This window comes from Morus notabilis, unplaced genomic scaffold (genome assembly GCF_000414095.1).
Source record: "Morus notabilis unplaced genomic scaffold, ASM41409v2 Scaffold301, whole genome shotgun sequence".
Classification (NCBI taxonomy): domain Eukaryota; kingdom Viridiplantae; phylum Streptophyta; class Magnoliopsida; order Rosales; family Moraceae; genus Morus; species Morus notabilis.
Window position 1 is genome coordinate 31,471 of NW_010363302.1, and position 17,300 is coordinate 48,770.

The window sequence follows — 17,300 nt, forward strand, 5'->3', positions numbered from 1 at the left end:
AGTGAATATATTCAATTAAACTCGAGAAAAAAATAAAATAAAATCACTCTTGCAGCAAGAGTGCATATAACTTTGTTTTTTTAATTAATTTTTGTCTATAGTAAAAAATTTTAAGAGTCTACTATTACTGAATCCTAACCCTTGCACTACCCATTAGTGACAAAAGTGTACCTTGTACATTATTATTTCTTATTTATCCTCCATCTCTTTCTTGTTAAATTTTCTACATATTCAGAACTAATTAATGAGAACTAAACTTTAATCAACCCAAACGAGGAAAAAAAAAAGAGCAAAAGTAATTAAATGAATGCAACATTTGACACTTTATAAGTTCAAAACAAAATATTTACATTAAACAAGAAAATAAGTATTGTCACAAATTAGAATTATGATATCTTAGACAATAAAATTAGACTAGGCATTTCAAATCGGCACAACGGACAAAACTTGCTGTTCTGCAACCACTTGACAATGCACTCTCCATGATAAGAGTGGAAACATGGCAATCTTGTCACTTCCGAACCAACCAAAACATCTTCCAAACAAACCGGACAAGTCGCCGGTTTCTCCGAAATCTCCATCCTCACTTTCTGCAAACCCTGAATCGATTTTTTACTCGCCGGCACAAACCTAACAACGGAATCGTCATCGCCATTAAAATTAGGTAAAGAATCATCATCATCACCATCATCATCACCGTCGATTTCCATCGCGTCATCATCTTCAGAAGGGACAGGCAATTCATCTACAAAAGCATCGATTTCCACATTCATACGAAGAAAGTACCTCGGATCATGTTGCGGTCTGTCATCCACCATTACACGGCCGGTCTCGAGAATCTCACCGACAATAGATTGGAGACTCGGAACGTGTACGTCGGAGAGCATCTTGGCTACGGCGTCTCTCGTCAACGCGTTGAGCGGCGAAGAAAATTCGCGACGAAACCTGATGGAGCGGCCTTCTGTGCAAGGAAATAGACTTTCTTCTTCTTCTTCTTCTGAATCGATTACGGGACGAGTAAATTTGGCGGTGATAATGATCAAGAACTTGATGCATTGAGAAGAAGAAGCGGAAGATTCATCCGCTGCCGAATCGCCTCTTTCGATGCGGTCGTCAAGCGGACAAACATTGTAGTGAATGTCGCCGAGCAATTGCAGAGAATCGCTGGCCATGTCTTGAGAGTGAGAAAACGAAACGAAGAAAGAAAGGGAAACAAGAAAGTGATGTGGAGATAGAGGGCACGGGAGTGGAAATAGAGATATTTAATACTTGAAGAGCAAGCAATTATATTAGAGGGTTACTAGCTATTGCCTATTCGGGCGGTGATTGGTTAGACTAGGTAAAAACGATTATTTTTTTTTTAATCTAAAACAATTATTTTTATTTATTTACTAAAACGAATTTTTTGAGGTAAACGTTTTTTTTTTCTTTTTTTTCTTTTTTTGGCTGGGGGAGGTTATTTTTTTCCCCTCCTTGAAGGGAAGACCATTTTCTTCCTTTCCTTTTTTTATTTTTATTTTTATGTTATGCATTTTGAGGTTATCGGTTTTTTTTTTTTTGGAGTTTTAAATATATATATATATATATATTTTGTTTGAAATTCCAAGTCTTTTTTCTTCGACAACCGTTGATTTTGACCATAAAAGACTGAAATATCCTTAGAGCCAAAAAGAAAAAAAATAAATATAATGTCATATACTTTTTTTATATATATTTATATACCATGTATTTTTAAAAAGTATCAAAAACTTGTACCGGTTATTTCAATATTGTTGCACATTTATATGTTTAGATTTAAAATTATGCTAAATCTTTTACCTTTTCTAGTCAAAAGCAAAATTTTTTACTAAAAAAAACTTAAATTTCCTTTAAGAAATAAAAATAAAATAAAATAAAATAATGAATCTCATAATAAAATAAAAAACTAATAAAATCAAATAAGAAAAAGGACTTTCCCATTAATTGTCACCGAATTGTTTATCATGCCACAACTTGGTATTTGAACTTTAATTTTGTGAAAAAGTACATCTAGACTTCAGAATTGTTATGATGTACAACCCTGATGTGGCGGAAGTGTAAAAAAAAAAAAATAAAAAAATACTAATTTTTGAGGTACGTTAATTCACTCAGAATATCAAAGAAAAGACTTCTATAAACCAGTTGAAAATATCAACTTTTATCTAAACTTTACTAATAAATAAACTTATACGAGCAGGTTGGTAAAAAGAAAAAAATAACTGAAATTGAATGTAAATTTGGATTGTGCAAGTGTGTGTTATTTCCTATATATATCTGAGTCGCATTGTATCCATTCCAATAGATGCAATTTTTTTCAAGTGCCAAACAACTCAATGTTTCTTTCTTTTTTTTTTTTTTTTTTTTTTTTTTTTTCTTTTTCCCTATTAATGAAAATGGCTTCTTTACTTTTCCTCCAACTAGCCACGGCATTCTCAGAAGCTTCACTTTAGCTCCTTTGGATCTCCAGCTTTTACTAACAAATACTAGTATTTCCCATTAATGCAGAACAGAAAAAATAATAATAATAAAAAACAACTCTCATTTGAATTAGTTATGTAAGGTAACATATTCACAATATCATTACAAGAAACATGGCTATTAGTGATGACAAAAAGTCATTGCAACAAATGTAAAGTCGTCGTAAATGAAGTTTTAGCAATCACTTGTCATCGCAAACCTGTCGCCGCAATTGATTCGTCGCAAAAATAATTTTTATAACGCCAAGCAGTCGTCACAATTATATTTGTGACGACAATCGTTGCAAATGAGTCGCTGCAATTATTTCATCGGTTACATCGTTAAAATGACATGGCATTGAGTTTTTGCAACGACATTTTTTGAATTAAGTCGTCGCAAAAGATGCAGATTTAGCTGACGTGTCTTATATTTTTTGTGACCACATTTACCGTCATAAAAAATATTTTAATTTTTTATTTATTTTTTGTTATATTACTATATATTTAAACCCAATATTAAATATAATTCATGATATTATAATAATAATAATAAATTAAATAAAAGGAAACAAATAATTAAAAATAGAAATTAAACTATTATTGTAAAAAGTAATTAATAAAATAAAATAAAAATGTAATTATAGTAGAAATGTGCTGAAATACAAATTGCTACATTAATAAAAATCTAATATTCTAAATTAGCAGCATCACTAGAATCATCGTCATTATCATCAGAAGGATTCGGAGGCGGATGACCTGGACAAACTTACAACACATGAGGAGTAATCGCTGGGAAAGTCATGTTGGGGTGCATTTGAGTGATGAAATCCTGCATCATTCTGACGTTCTCATACAGCGAGAGGTTTTGCTGGTAATTCTATTGCAAGCATTCTTCTACGTGTGGGTCAGAACATGTCGTAGAAGATCTTACCGAGCATGAGCCTGATGATGGCACATCTCCTTGATAAACTTTTTGTGGGAGTGTGCGACCCACTCCAGTCTTGTGTCTTCTGTGGGTGCCCAGAAACTGCTCCATAATATCCTCCGCGTTAACTGTTCTTGCTGTGGATAATCCAGAAGTAGCATACTACGTATGGATTTGTGTTTCTCTTTCTTTCTCTATCTGATGCTACAAATATTAGAAGAAAAATAATTAAATACATAATACGATTTAAATAAAAAAATATAATTAAACATTACGAGTATACTTACAAAAGTCTGCTCATCAGCTTGGGGATTAACCCAAGTATCCCCACGATAATGCATGTCCCCCCAGTTATTGATGACATATATCGACTGTTAAGTCCCTGTGGTAGACTGTATAATAGTTTAAATGTATATGAATATAGTGTAATAGATTACCAAATTAACATTTATATTGAATAAATTATTAACAAATACTTACTTTCTTCTCGCGAGGTTGGGAGTACGACAGCCGACTATGAAAACTCAAGCACTTTTGGTTGCTACGATTAAGTTTATTGATCATTGACTTTTTCTATTTATGATTACATTCAGTGTTAGTAAAATTAACCTTTATTATATATATATATATATAATAAAACAACATATAAAAGAGATTCAATTACCTGAAACTTGTCAGACATGAATCTATCGCAGCAGCGACCACAATGATATGGATTCTTGAGGTTTTTGAGAGGGTGGGCCCTAACTGCACTCTCATTTTGTGAACCACCAAGATCTTTGAAATAGTCATGGAGGTCACTTTTTCAATCCTTATAACATTTTGCAGCCTCCCTGTCAACCACATACCTAAGTATACCATCGTCGCAGTCATAATCGAGGTTGAACCATTCCTATAATACAATATAAACATATTAAATGATTTTATTATTTTGAAATTTAGATTAAATTAAAAAATAATGACGTTGAATAATTTATACCAGCAGGCGCTGCTCAATCTCTCTCTTATGCTGGATGTCCACAACCTTCCAGGCATCGTGGAAAGGCTCACAGACATCCCAAACATGGATTCCAACGGCACTATCGAACCAGGTGACGTAGTTTCTAATTGCCTTCCAAGTATCTCCACGTTCGTCAGACATGGGGGTGATCTTTCCTTCCTCTGCCACTATGGCTATGATTTCGTGACTTTTAGCCTTCCCTCGACTTCCATGAAGTCGTCGAGGTGCGGCATCGGGTGCTATAGAATGAAATATATTTAGTGATCATATAATACTGATGTAATTAATTTAACAAATTTATAATTATGTTCTAACATACTAGACTCATAGTGTGATGGCAACCTATAAGGATCTTCGTCCAATTTAGCTCTGTCGGATGTCTCTTTCACTTTTTACCGTTAAATTTTTCATGTTTACCTGGCAATCGAGATTCCACCTTTTCTAATTGAGCCAATATTTGCTTAACGGATTTTCAAGGTGGGGGAGGTCGTCGATCAACCTTACCATTGAACTTTTTGTTAGTCTTCATCCTATGACTCATAGGAAGCCATTGTCTATGCCCAACAAAGTAAATTTTACTTGTTATTCGCTTCGATGGGGTTAAATCGCTGCTATTGGGACACGCGAAGTACCCTTGACCACTCCAACCAGATAAACTACTACGCATAGGAAAGTCGTTAACTGTCATCAACAACACAGCCCGCATCCGAAATGACGTATTCGTAGCATCATCATGAACAACAACCCCTTCATCCCACAACTCTTTTAACTCATCCATAAGGGGCCTTAAGAACACATCAATATCTTTCCCAAAAGTATTGTGACCAGGAATCAATAACGTCAACATCTTATACGGGTCCTTCAGACATAGCCACGGGGGTAAATTATATGCAGTCACAATAACATGTCACATACTGTATGATAAACTCATATTCCTGAATGGGTTGAAACCATCAGTAGATAACCCTAATCGAACATTTCTCAGTTCATGTGCAAATTGTAGATGTTTTTCATCAAACTCTTTTCACTCCGTACCATCAACTAGATGACGCATTAAGTCTTCATCCCTCAGACGCCCCCATACGTGCCACGTCATTTCCTTAGCAGTGTGACGGGAAGCATATAGATGCTTCAACTGATCCTTCAAAGGGAAATATCAGAGTACTTTCCACAAAACTTTTTTCCCTTTTTGCTCTTCGAACGACTTGTACTACATACTGGACAAGACTGGAAAGCAGCATTCTGCTTTCAAAACAAAGCGCAGTCATACTTACACACGTGAATTGTCTCGTAGCTCAGACCTAGTTTACTTAATAACTTCTTCGCCTCGTAATGCGATGTAGGTAACTTGTTCCCTTCAAGGAGTGCATCTCTCAGTAGCTTCAACATTTCATCCATGCACCCATTAGACCACTTCTACAACACTTTTAGATGCATTAGTTTCACTAAGAAATTGAACAATGAATACTTAGCGCAACCCAGATACAATCCGACTTGGAGCTCAGATAAGAGATAATTAAATTCATCATAATGAGTATCTTCTATAACTGTTTTTGTCTCACCCATTGTCTCATGATCATCACTAATCCCAGCCACATCATTTAACACTGCAAAGATCTTGTCAACAGGTTCACTAACAACTGTAGCAGCAACACGTACTTCACCATAGGGAATCCATGTGGTGTAACTTGTATCAAAACCCCATCGATGTATGTATGCTTTCACTGTTTCTGGTGGCAGCATCTCATGATTTCTACACTTGATACACGGACAACTAATACCCCCGGTTGAATTTGCATAATTCTTTCCAACCTCAATAAAAGCACACAAACCATCTCAGTACTCATCAAATAACCGGTTCCTTAAATGTATCCAACTCTTATCCATAGGCATCTCCACTACGAACAATTTATAAAGTTTTATCAAATTTTATGAAAATTAACACAAATTATTTTATAATAAGTATTTAACATTAGTTTATTTTATTATTTAATTATTAATATAATCCTAATTAAAATTTTTATCTATTTTTTAATAATCACATAATCATCATTAAATAAATTTCATATAAATTTCAATTTAATTACCACATATTTCAATTTCAATTCTAATTTACAATTCACAATTCTAAATTCAAAACCACAAACTAAATTCAAAATCTAAAACAAAAGCACAAACCAAAACAAAAATACCAAAATCAATTAACAAAATACCAAACTATTAACTTACAAAATCTAAACCCACAAACACCGGGGGTTGGAGAACGGTAAGGCAACAAAATGGGAGAGCGATGGTGGCAAGAATAAGGGGCAGTGATGGCCGGATTAAGGGGTGGCGACGGCTAGAAAAAATTCTATTTTTTTTTTATTTTTTCGCAATATTTTTTGACACAAATGAAGGATTTGAAGAGAGAATGAAGTATTTAAGCTTTTCTCGGAGGTTTTGGACAGTATGTTGTGGTTTTGGACATAGAGGAAGTAAGAAAACGTGAGAGCTCACCAAGAAAAATGGTGGAAGGAGGTCTGCGATCGTGTTTATACAGGCCATTTTTTGCAACGATATATTGTCGTCGTAAAAAATATTAAATTGTCGTCACAATTGTAAGAAAAATGACGTCGTTCTTCTTCACCTCATTAATATTTCTGAGAATATTCTTGAGGAATATACCCGTGCTCATTTTTTGCGATGACTTTGTTAAGATGTCATCGCAAATAATTTTAGGGAAACCGCCAAAGTTTCCGCCCTTATTTTTGGGGAAAATTAAATTCTAACTTATTTACGACGACATTATTAAACAAGTCGTCGCAAAAAATAGTCGTACTTGATAGAATTTTTTGAAACCTTTTTTTGTGACGACGCGTGTCGTCGCAAAAACAGTCGTTCTGAAAAGAATTTTCTGAAACCATTTTTTGCGACGACTTTTCAATTTGTTGTCGTAAAAAATAAAGAAATATCTGGAATCTATTCGCGGGAAACCGCCAAATTTTCTGCCTCTTTTTGGCTATGCCACTGCCAGCTGTATGTATCCATATTTACGACGACATGTCGTTGCACATAATGGACAAACTGGCGCCAAAATTGTTGGCGTCAGATTGGTTTTGGTGTCATTAACTATTAGCGACGACACGTCGTCTCAAATAATTTGCCACATGTTAGCGACGGCATGCCGTCGTAACTATTGAAATTTTGTGTAACGACATGTCGTTGCTAATAGTTAATGCGACGACAAGTCGTTCAAAAAATTTTTTTTTTTTTTTGGCGACGACATGTCATCACTAATACTGTAATTTTAGCAACGATGCTTATCGTCGTTAATAACCCTTTTTGTTGTAGTGTATGTTAAAGACAATTTGTAACAACAATTCTCTTTTTATCCAGCTATAGCTAGCTAGCCAATTCGAAACGAGACAATGGACAAAACTTTCTCTTGTTCAACCACTCGACAATGCAATCTCCATGGTAAAGGTGCGAACATGGCAGCCTAGTCGCCTCGGAACCGACCGGAACGTCGTCCAGACAAACCGAACAAGTAACCGATTTCTCCGGAACCTCTATCCTCAGCTTCTCCAAGTCCTCAATTGACTCTTTACTCGCCGCGCGAAGCTAACCGTGTAATCATCGAAAGAAATATGCTCTGTATCATAATCGTTATCGTTATCATTATCGAACAAAGCGGTCATTCTCAGAAGGTTTGGGAAGTTCATCTACAAAAGCGTCAATGTACACATCGACGTGCAAAACCCTCTGATGCGGTTCTCTCTTACTAGCCATTCCGCGGCAGCATTCCACAATCTTGCTCACGGCATTGCAGGCACAGCTGTGCGGAACGTGCACGTCCGAGAGCATGGAGGCCACGGCAACCCGCCCCTCGGCGCCGCCGCTGTCCAATGTGCCGAGCGACATCGAAAACGAGTTCCAGAACTGAATCGAACGGCCGGGCCGTTCCTCTGGGAGTCCTCCAATTACATCATCCCCTTCTTCTTCGGCCTCCGACGGGCAAGTGAGCTTTGCGGTGATGGTGATCATGAAGAGAACTGCGGTGGATGCCGAAGATAATTCGATGAAATCTCGCAGCAAAACACTGATGTAAGGGTCGACGCGCAACTCGGGCTCAGAGTTGCTTGCCATGTTGAGAGAGAAGAAGAATCAAGGAAAGGAAAAGTGATTTAGAGCGAGAGAGAGAGAATGAAGTGGTAATGCACAAGAGGTGGAAATACGTTGTTAATAAGGGACTGTATATAGAAATTTTTTAAGAACTAAAAAGATCCACAGTGAATTTTTTTAATCATAAATTCATGTTTAAACCCCGATCGATAAAAATCAATTGAAAAAAAAAAATCATCATACAACAAACAAATAGCAAAGAAAATTTAACATTTCTTCATGCAACTTTTTGTAAAAGTTATTAAAGAAAACTACATGAAGTCCATTGTAGTTGTCTTTTTTGTCATTTTGCGGGAGAATCTTTTTATTATAGGAAATTTTAATTTAAAGTAGAACGTGTAGAATAAAAAATATTGTGTGAATGAAACTATCTTTTTTAAGAATGAATCACAATATTACGGTTGTTATGTTTTTTTTTTTTCTTTTTGCAGAAATTGTAACTAATAGCAGATTTAATAAACTTCTGAAAGCAAATAACACATTTTTCTACACATTTAAATAAATAACATTTAATTTAAAAGAGATCTTATTTTCCTTTTTTTACCCTTAATAGTTTTCTCCTCCGTCTCAGGTCTTTCCCTTCTCTAACTCGTCTCTACAATGTCTCTCTCCTCTTGGCTGCCAACTACTTTCTCTCTCTTCTCTCTCTTAGTCAATCTTCTCTCCGGCGACATCATCTCTCTCTCTCTCTCTCTCTTCATGATTCTCCTCTCTCTCTCCGTCGCCAACAGATGCGAGCCCGCGTCGGGCGAGATCTACTCAAGAACGAGCTCTTCTGTGTTTGTGTTTGTGCTTTTGATGGGAGGAGAGACCATAAGGGAAGATGAGGAGAGGAGAGAGAATGAGGTTGCTGGGTTAGTGTTTATGCTTTTGACGTGAGAAAAAATGAGGAGATGAGAGAGAAAGAAAGAGGGATATTTTGGTTTCCATAGCAGTATTCTTAGTGGGGGTATTTTGGGTTTTTTGTTAGCTTGTAAAAGTAATTTATTCTAAAAATGTTATTTATTTCATTTTTGTAAAGTTGCTGTCATTAATTTTTATTCCCCTCTTTAAATTCTGTTATTTCCCTTATTCTCTTTTTTTAGTAATATTTATTATTTATTTAATAACAATTTTATAATTAAAAAAACCTTCTATTGCACGATTTTTTTTTATACAACTTTAATTAAAATCAAACAATAACATAACTCAAATAAAAATTAACTGGCATGCACTGTCTATTTTACTAGAACATATAGGGTTTATTTTTTTGGAGTAAAACTCAAAAAAAGTTTGAACTCAAGTTATAATTTTATTCAAATTCATGTTCGTTTGTAAAATTTGAGTTTGAACTTGGGTTTTATCTTGAGTTTGGGGCTAAAATCTGAGGTCAAGTTTCCCCTTCAACTCAAGTTTTTAAACTCAAACTCAAGTTAATGAACAATATTTTTTCTATTCTTAAAAACATCATAACTTTTTCGTTTTCATTCCGATTGAGATGATTTTTTTTTCTATGCGTTCACAATGAAGAGACGAATAAAACCCCACCTATATACCCTATTAAAATTTTTCATCAGCATTGAGTTTTTATTAAAATACTATTTAAATATAAATTCAAGTTTTGACCCACCCAAACACAAAAGCTTAGTTTGTTATTACTTTTCTCTCTCAAAATCAACTTCTTCTTGTACCAGAAGCTGATTTTAGTGTTTTGTAAATCTTCTCAAAAGTACTTTTTGAATAATTTTTTAAGAATTTACAGCCAAAATCAGAAGTAACCTAAAGACAACTTTAACTTTTAGATTGTGCGAGAATCAGCATAGTATAATTAATAAAACTTTCATAATATCCACAATATTCCTAATGAAATTTAAAATTTACAATCTCCTCAATCTAAAATTCAGACTCCAAATATAATATAATATAATATAATAATAATATTATAACAAATAATATCATAATTATATAATATAATATATTGTATTATAATATAATATAATATATTGTATTATAATATAATATAATATATTGTATTATAATATAATATAATATATTGTATTATAATATAATATAATATATTGTATTATAATATAATATAATATATTGTATTATAATATAATATAATATATTGTATTATAATATAATATAATATATTGTATTATAATATAATATAATATATTGTATTATAATATAATATAATATATTGTATTATAATATAATATAATATATTGTATTATAATATAATATAATATATTGTATTATAATATAATATAATATATTGTATTATAATATAATATAATATATTGTATTATAATATAATATAATATATTGTATTATAATATAATATAATATATTGTATTATAATATAATATAATATATTGTATTATAATATAATATAATATATTGTATTATAATATAATATAATATATTGTATTATAATATAATATAATATATTGTATTATAATATAATATAATATATTGTATTATAATATAATATAATATATTGTATTATAATATAATATAATATATTGTATTATAATATAATATAATATATTGTATTATAATATAATATAATATATTGTATTATAATATAATATAGTCGTAATTTTTAACTATCCACAGCAATTCAACCTTATAATTTACCAAACGCTATTACATTAATTTTGGAATCAGCACAACTACTATAATTATAGTTTACCAAACACTCAGCTGTTTCTTCCTTCCGCACAGCTAAAAGCAATTTTTTCAAAATCTAAGGACTACCAAACTAAGCCAAACTCAAATAGATTTTCAATTCAAATGTGCACATCTAAACACAAACTCAGGTTACAACTTTAACTCAAATTATAATTCAAAATCAACTCATAATCTATACTCAAGTCATCATAACTCAAAAATACAACCGAACAAGCGCATGATATATTGAAACATATTTACATTTATGATAAAGAAAATCAGCAACAAGAATGATGCCCTTTCTAGCTAGCTAGGAAATTCAAATCGGCACAATGGACAAAACTTGCTTTTGTTCAACCACTCGACAATGCAATCTCCATGATAAAGATGTGAACATGGCAACCTAGTCACGTCCGAACCAACCAAAACATCCTCCAAACAAACTGAACAAGTAATTGGAACCTCAATCTTCATCTTCTCCAAACTCTCAATCGACTCTTTACTCGCCGGCTCAAACCTAACGGTGTAATCATTAAAAGAAATACGCTCTGCTTCACCATTATCTTCGTCGTCGTCATCGCCGTCGTCGTAATCATTGTGATCATCATCATCATAATCAGAAGAAATAATAACATAGTTTTCATTCTCAGGAAGTGGAGGTAGTCGATGTACAATAGCGTTAAAGTGTATATCCATGCGCCAAACCCTATGATTTTCACTTGCAGATTGTCTGGACCTTAAGCGGCAGTCTTCCATAATGATATGCGCATTCGTCAGCGTAGACGGTAGGCGCACCGCCGAGAGCATACTGGACAGGGCGGCCAGCGCCACGGGGCCGCCGCGAACCAACGTTTCGAGCGACTGCGAGAACGATTTCTCGAACAGGAACAATCCGACTTCCGAATGGCTCAAGAAATGGACGGTGATAGAGATATTCAAGACCGTGGTGGATGAAGAAGATTCGTGATCCGGAGACGGAAACTCTTCCGTAATTTCATTGTTTTCTTGTGGCCAAGCATCGATGTAAGGTTCGCTGAGATATAAGAAATTATCCATGTTTTTGAGAAAAGGAAGATATATATCAAGATCGAAAGAAAAAGACAAAAAAAAAAAGATGAAAGGAAAAGGGATTTAGAGAGAGAGAGAGAGAGAGAGTGTGTGTGAGAATGGCAAATAATTAAACAGGGGTCGATGGAAATACACAGGCAATAAAGGATTATATATATAAAGTCAGTATTTACTATTAGGTTATCGATCGTTTGAGTTCGAGTCCTTCTCTTAGTGTCAATTCGAGTTCTACTTTTAGTCAATTAAAGTCTCCAAGCCATGCAGGCAGATAATAACTAGGGAAGAAGGCCACGTGCCTTTCAGATCTATTAGGACTTTTTGATTCACTTTTAGATCAAGTGTACACCAAGTGTAAGGGATTAATTAAATAGTAACTTCTTAATAGAAAGAATTCGGGTTAATTTCATTATTAGCCCGCAACTAAAGGGATGATAATAATCTCTATGGGAACGGGCCCATCTTAAATGGGACAGAAATAGAAGATAATTATTAGGAATGAGAATATGGACGAAATTCTAATCTCCAATTCATGACGGGCTGGGGATAGGGAAAATGCTCCCTACCCCTCATCCGTCCCAATATTAATGTGTTATTTTTATGTAAATATAAAATTATCTTTCAAATTTCAGTAAGTTAAAGCAATTATTAATCTAAAATATATTTTGAAAATCCTCTAAAAAATATATTTTGAACAATTTTTAAAATAAAATACAATTAATTATATATTAACTGTTTCAATGGTTTAGAACTATTTATTTATGAAATAAAGTTTAAAAAGAGTTTTATTACTTGGTATATTTCATAAAAAGCTGGTTGGGGCTTTTGGAGGAGTTAGAAAAAATCAAAGAGAAAATTACATAATTTATCATTAAGAGTATATAAGTCTGGATTTTTACCACTCATTCTTGATAAATACTCCTTTTACTAGTATAGTTATTTGATGAAAAATGTTAATAATCAAGAGTAACGAGTAAAAATTATGATTTATGTACTTTTAAGAAATATTTATCTCCTTTTTTCAAAACCAAATCAAATAGAGAAGAACGACAATACTAGAAGATTATGATTTGGAATCGTAATTTTATTAAATTGTTTTTTTATATTAATTTTAAAAACACCCCCTGAATTATGCACCTTGTGTCAAATTGGCCCCTAATCTTTAAAATATAGCATTGTCACCCTCTCATTATGCAAAAGTAGCAAAAAAGTCCTTCTGTCAAAATCCGTCTATGAAATGACGGAATCTCCTACGTGGCATTTTTAAAATCAGTTAATGAAGGCCCTTTTAGTAAAAGTAGTTAGATAGCTGTTAGTGCGTGTAAAGTAGAGCTGCAGCAAAGGAGGGCTGTTTGGATAAATAGACTAAGTAAAAAGTGTTTTTAAGTAAATAAACCACGAAAAAATAAATTGGGTAAATAAACCAACTTTCACATAAGCTATTCTACGTCATCAATTATGTTTTTAGGAGTTTCTTTCTCCTTCTCCTCTTCCATTGCACGCAATTTTTTTCTCCCAGCCACCTTCCATTTCTTCTCTCTTTTTCTCAAGTCATTGTCGTCGCACAACCTCATTAACATTATTATCTTGCCCATTCAGCGTACGTTTTTTTCTCGTCCAAAACGAAGTTTGAAGAAGAGCTACTAAGTAAGTCTTTCTTTTTCTATATCTCTCATGATGTTTTTTCATTGTTGTTCATATGTTTTTAAGATGAAAATTTAGTTAAAAATGTTAAAAATCCATTAAAATAGTAATTTTACATGGTAAAGGACCAATTTACATTGTCTGATATGATGAAGATCTACTGGGTTTAGAAAAAAAAAAGGTTTGTTCTTGGTCTGTTTTTGGTCTGTTCTTGGTCTGTCATTGGTCTTTTCTTATAACATGGTCTGTTCTTGGTCTGTTCTTGGTCTGTTCTTATAACATGGTCGGTTCGTGGTCTGTTCTTGGTCAGTTCTTAGTCTGTTCTTATACATGGTCAGTTCATGGTTTGTTCTTGGTCTGTTCTCGTTACGTGGTCAGTTCGTGGTCTGTTCTTGGTCTGTTCTTATTACATAGTCAGTTCGTGGTCTGTTCTTATTGCACGGTCAGTTCTTAGTCTGTTCTTGGTCTGTTCTTATTGCTGTTGGGAATAGTGTCCTAGAAGCATGAGATGTGATACGATATTTGTTATTTAATTAATAAAAGAGTTTATTCATCATTTTATGTGCATATATTTATGAATATTTTATGAATATCAAATGAAAATTCCGTGATTATTTATGTAACCTTAAACATATTATATAAGTGTTATATACAAGAGGATAATGTTTAAGGAAAATAATAAAAAACATTGTTCATAATGAATTTAATTAAAGTTCAGAATCTTTAATTAAAACATTATTAATACATGTCATTCCCATTTAGAATGGAATGGTGCTATCCACACTGTTAATATGGTGAGATATTGAATGAGTGTATTTCGCATAATGAGATTGTGTGGAACAGGGACACACACATAATGTGAATTTCTAATAATTTCCATTAAGCATAGAAATTCTAATTGAGTCTACCAATGATCATATATAGAATGATCTTAATCCTGAGTTCTTAACAAACTCCTATTTATGGATTTGTGTTTTTTTATTTACTCGGTACGGATTCTGAGACCCTGAATCTTATTCCTTGTATTTTGGAGACATGATGAAATAGGTAGCCGGGAATGTTATTATACGAGATGGAATCCATTCCTTCTTGAGAAAGAAGTAGATAAATAATTTTCTTGAGTGTTGATTTGGTACTTGGATTAGTATAGAGCACTCTGGTTCATGAATGTGTTTTATGAATCACTATCCATTAGAGAATCAATGGTACTCAAGGATGAAGATATAATTAGAGATGTTAACGGATTCTACCTGACTCTAATTATGAATTATTTAAGAAGATTGATCTATATGTAATGACTATATCAAATGGACACTTCACAGTTTAGAAGTAATTAATGTCTATAATTTCGAGAGTGTAATTCCAAGTTTATAGTGGAGTAACCATTGGAATTAATAGAATTAATTAATTAATTAAAGTGCTTAATTAATTATTAATTTTATTGGAGCTCGAGATTATAGGTCCATAAATCCCCGTGTCGTCCTTGTAATTCTACCAGAGACAAAGGACAAAATGATAATTTTAGAATTATGGAATTCTAAAATTAAATACTCAAAAAATAATTAATTGAGAATTAATTATTATTTAAATAATGTGATTATTTAAATTTGAATTTGAATCATGAATATAATTTAAATTTATCCTTTTAAACTTATTTGATAAGTTATTCAATTTAGAATTCAAATTAATTTAAGTTTGACTTAAATTCGAATTTGAATTTGAATTGAAATTGGACTACAGGATAAATGATGATTTTCTCTTCCTTCCCTATCTGCAATTGGTGCCACACACAGGGATAAAACCCTAGGGTTAGCCGGCCACTTAAGGATGAGGTAGAGGAGAATTTTTGTTCAAAATTCAAACATGAGAGAGAGATTTGTTTCCTTCTAGAAGTTGGACTTCTACTCTATAAATAAGGGATGATGAAAAATTACGGGTGACAAAATTTTTTAACCTAACCTAAGAGGGCTGGCCAAATTCCCTGAAATGAAAGAGCAGGAAAATTTTTTCTCCCAAAAAATTCCACATCGTGCATGCGTTGGTGTTTGTGGTAAATTCGAGTGTTTAATCAAACTTGTTTTGTCTCACGTGTGCCCACACACACGTCTACGTGGAATCAAGGAATTGACGTGGAAGTCTTTGGTTTTCTAAACACAAAGATTAGAGCAAGAATTGTTCGTGGTCAAAGAACTCAAGTTATCATCCGAGTCGGCCTCCAGGTATTTTTCCTAATTGAGTTCTTGTTATATAAATTAATGTGATTAATTTATTCGTGCATAAATTAATATAATCTATAGAGTATCTCAAAAGTTTTTATGAAAATTTTTGTTATACACAATCCGCCTCCCCACCACACTTCCGCATCCGAATTCGATTCGGTAACCCACAATTGCACGGTCAGTTTTTAGTCTGTTCTTATTGCAAAGTCGATTCTTGGTCTGTTCTTGGTCTGTTCTTGGTTTGTTCTTATTATATGGTATGTTCTTGGTCTGTTCTTATTATATGGTCTGTACTTGGTCTGTTCGTGGTATATTTGGTTTGGTTTAATGACATATTATTATCTTGATTAAATTTTTGCAGTTTTAAAATCTAAAAAATGCCTCAGTGGAGGATTTTTTTTTACATTAGAAGAAAATGGGAGGAGAATGAAAGTTGTGGAGTGTGGCATACAGACTCTAATTTGATTGGCGTATATATGGATGAGAATGATACTCTTGAAACCTTCGTTAATAAGATTTATAGAAAATGTTGAATTGATGGACAAATACATTCCTTGCAGTTATCGTGGGTACCGAATTTGAAACAGAAATCGTTGCCTGTTGTAATAAAAGACAATGATGATTTGTTATTCTTCAGGGATATAGCCCACGAGGTACCGCTACACGTGATAGCGGATGAGAAGTTTATTAATCTAGAAGAACATATTGATGAAGTCAAAATTAGGAGAAATCCTTTGCATGATGCTTTTTTTTTATCGTGATTTTATAGGTATTGTAGCTACATATGAGTTTTGGACTCGTAATGATATTCCACCACAGTCGCAACCACAACCAGAGTCACAGTCACAGCTAAAGCCACAACCACTTGCCATTTTAAATGAAGTAGAAGTTGCTGGTCCTTTAGGTTGTATCGACCAGACTGAGTTTGGATCATCTCATGGATCTACCTTCAGTGACGGATCTAGTTTAGAAGTTGGTCAGTACTTTACAAGTAAGAATGATTTGAAGGAAAAGCTGCATTTAATAGCTTTAAAGGGAAAGTTTGAGTTTTGAACAACAAAATCAAATAAAGACATGCTTGTAGTATAGTGTGTGGATCTGAAGTGTGTGTGGCGTATCCGGGCCTGCAAACTGAGACTATCGAACATGTTTGT

General features: G+C 33.2%; 1 protein-coding gene across 1 annotated transcript; it reads right to left on the reverse strand.

Moving 5' to 3' along the window:
* Nucleotides 1-386: 386 nt before the first annotated feature.
* LOC21389562 (E3 ubiquitin-protein ligase AIP2) lies at nt 387-1,172 on the reverse strand. The gene has a single exon (XM_010104137.1). It carries the CDS (start codon nt 1,170-1,172, stop codon nt 387-389), a length of 786 nt encoding a protein of 261 aa, XP_010102439.1.
* Between the last annotated feature and the right edge of the window lie 16,128 nt (nt 1,173-17,300).

What these genes read in the sequence shown, in the direction of transcription:
- LOC21389562 (XM_010104137.1), bottom strand. Translation starts at nt 1,172, where the DNA reads ATGGCCAGCGATTCTCTGCAATTGCTCGGCGACATTCACTACAATGTT.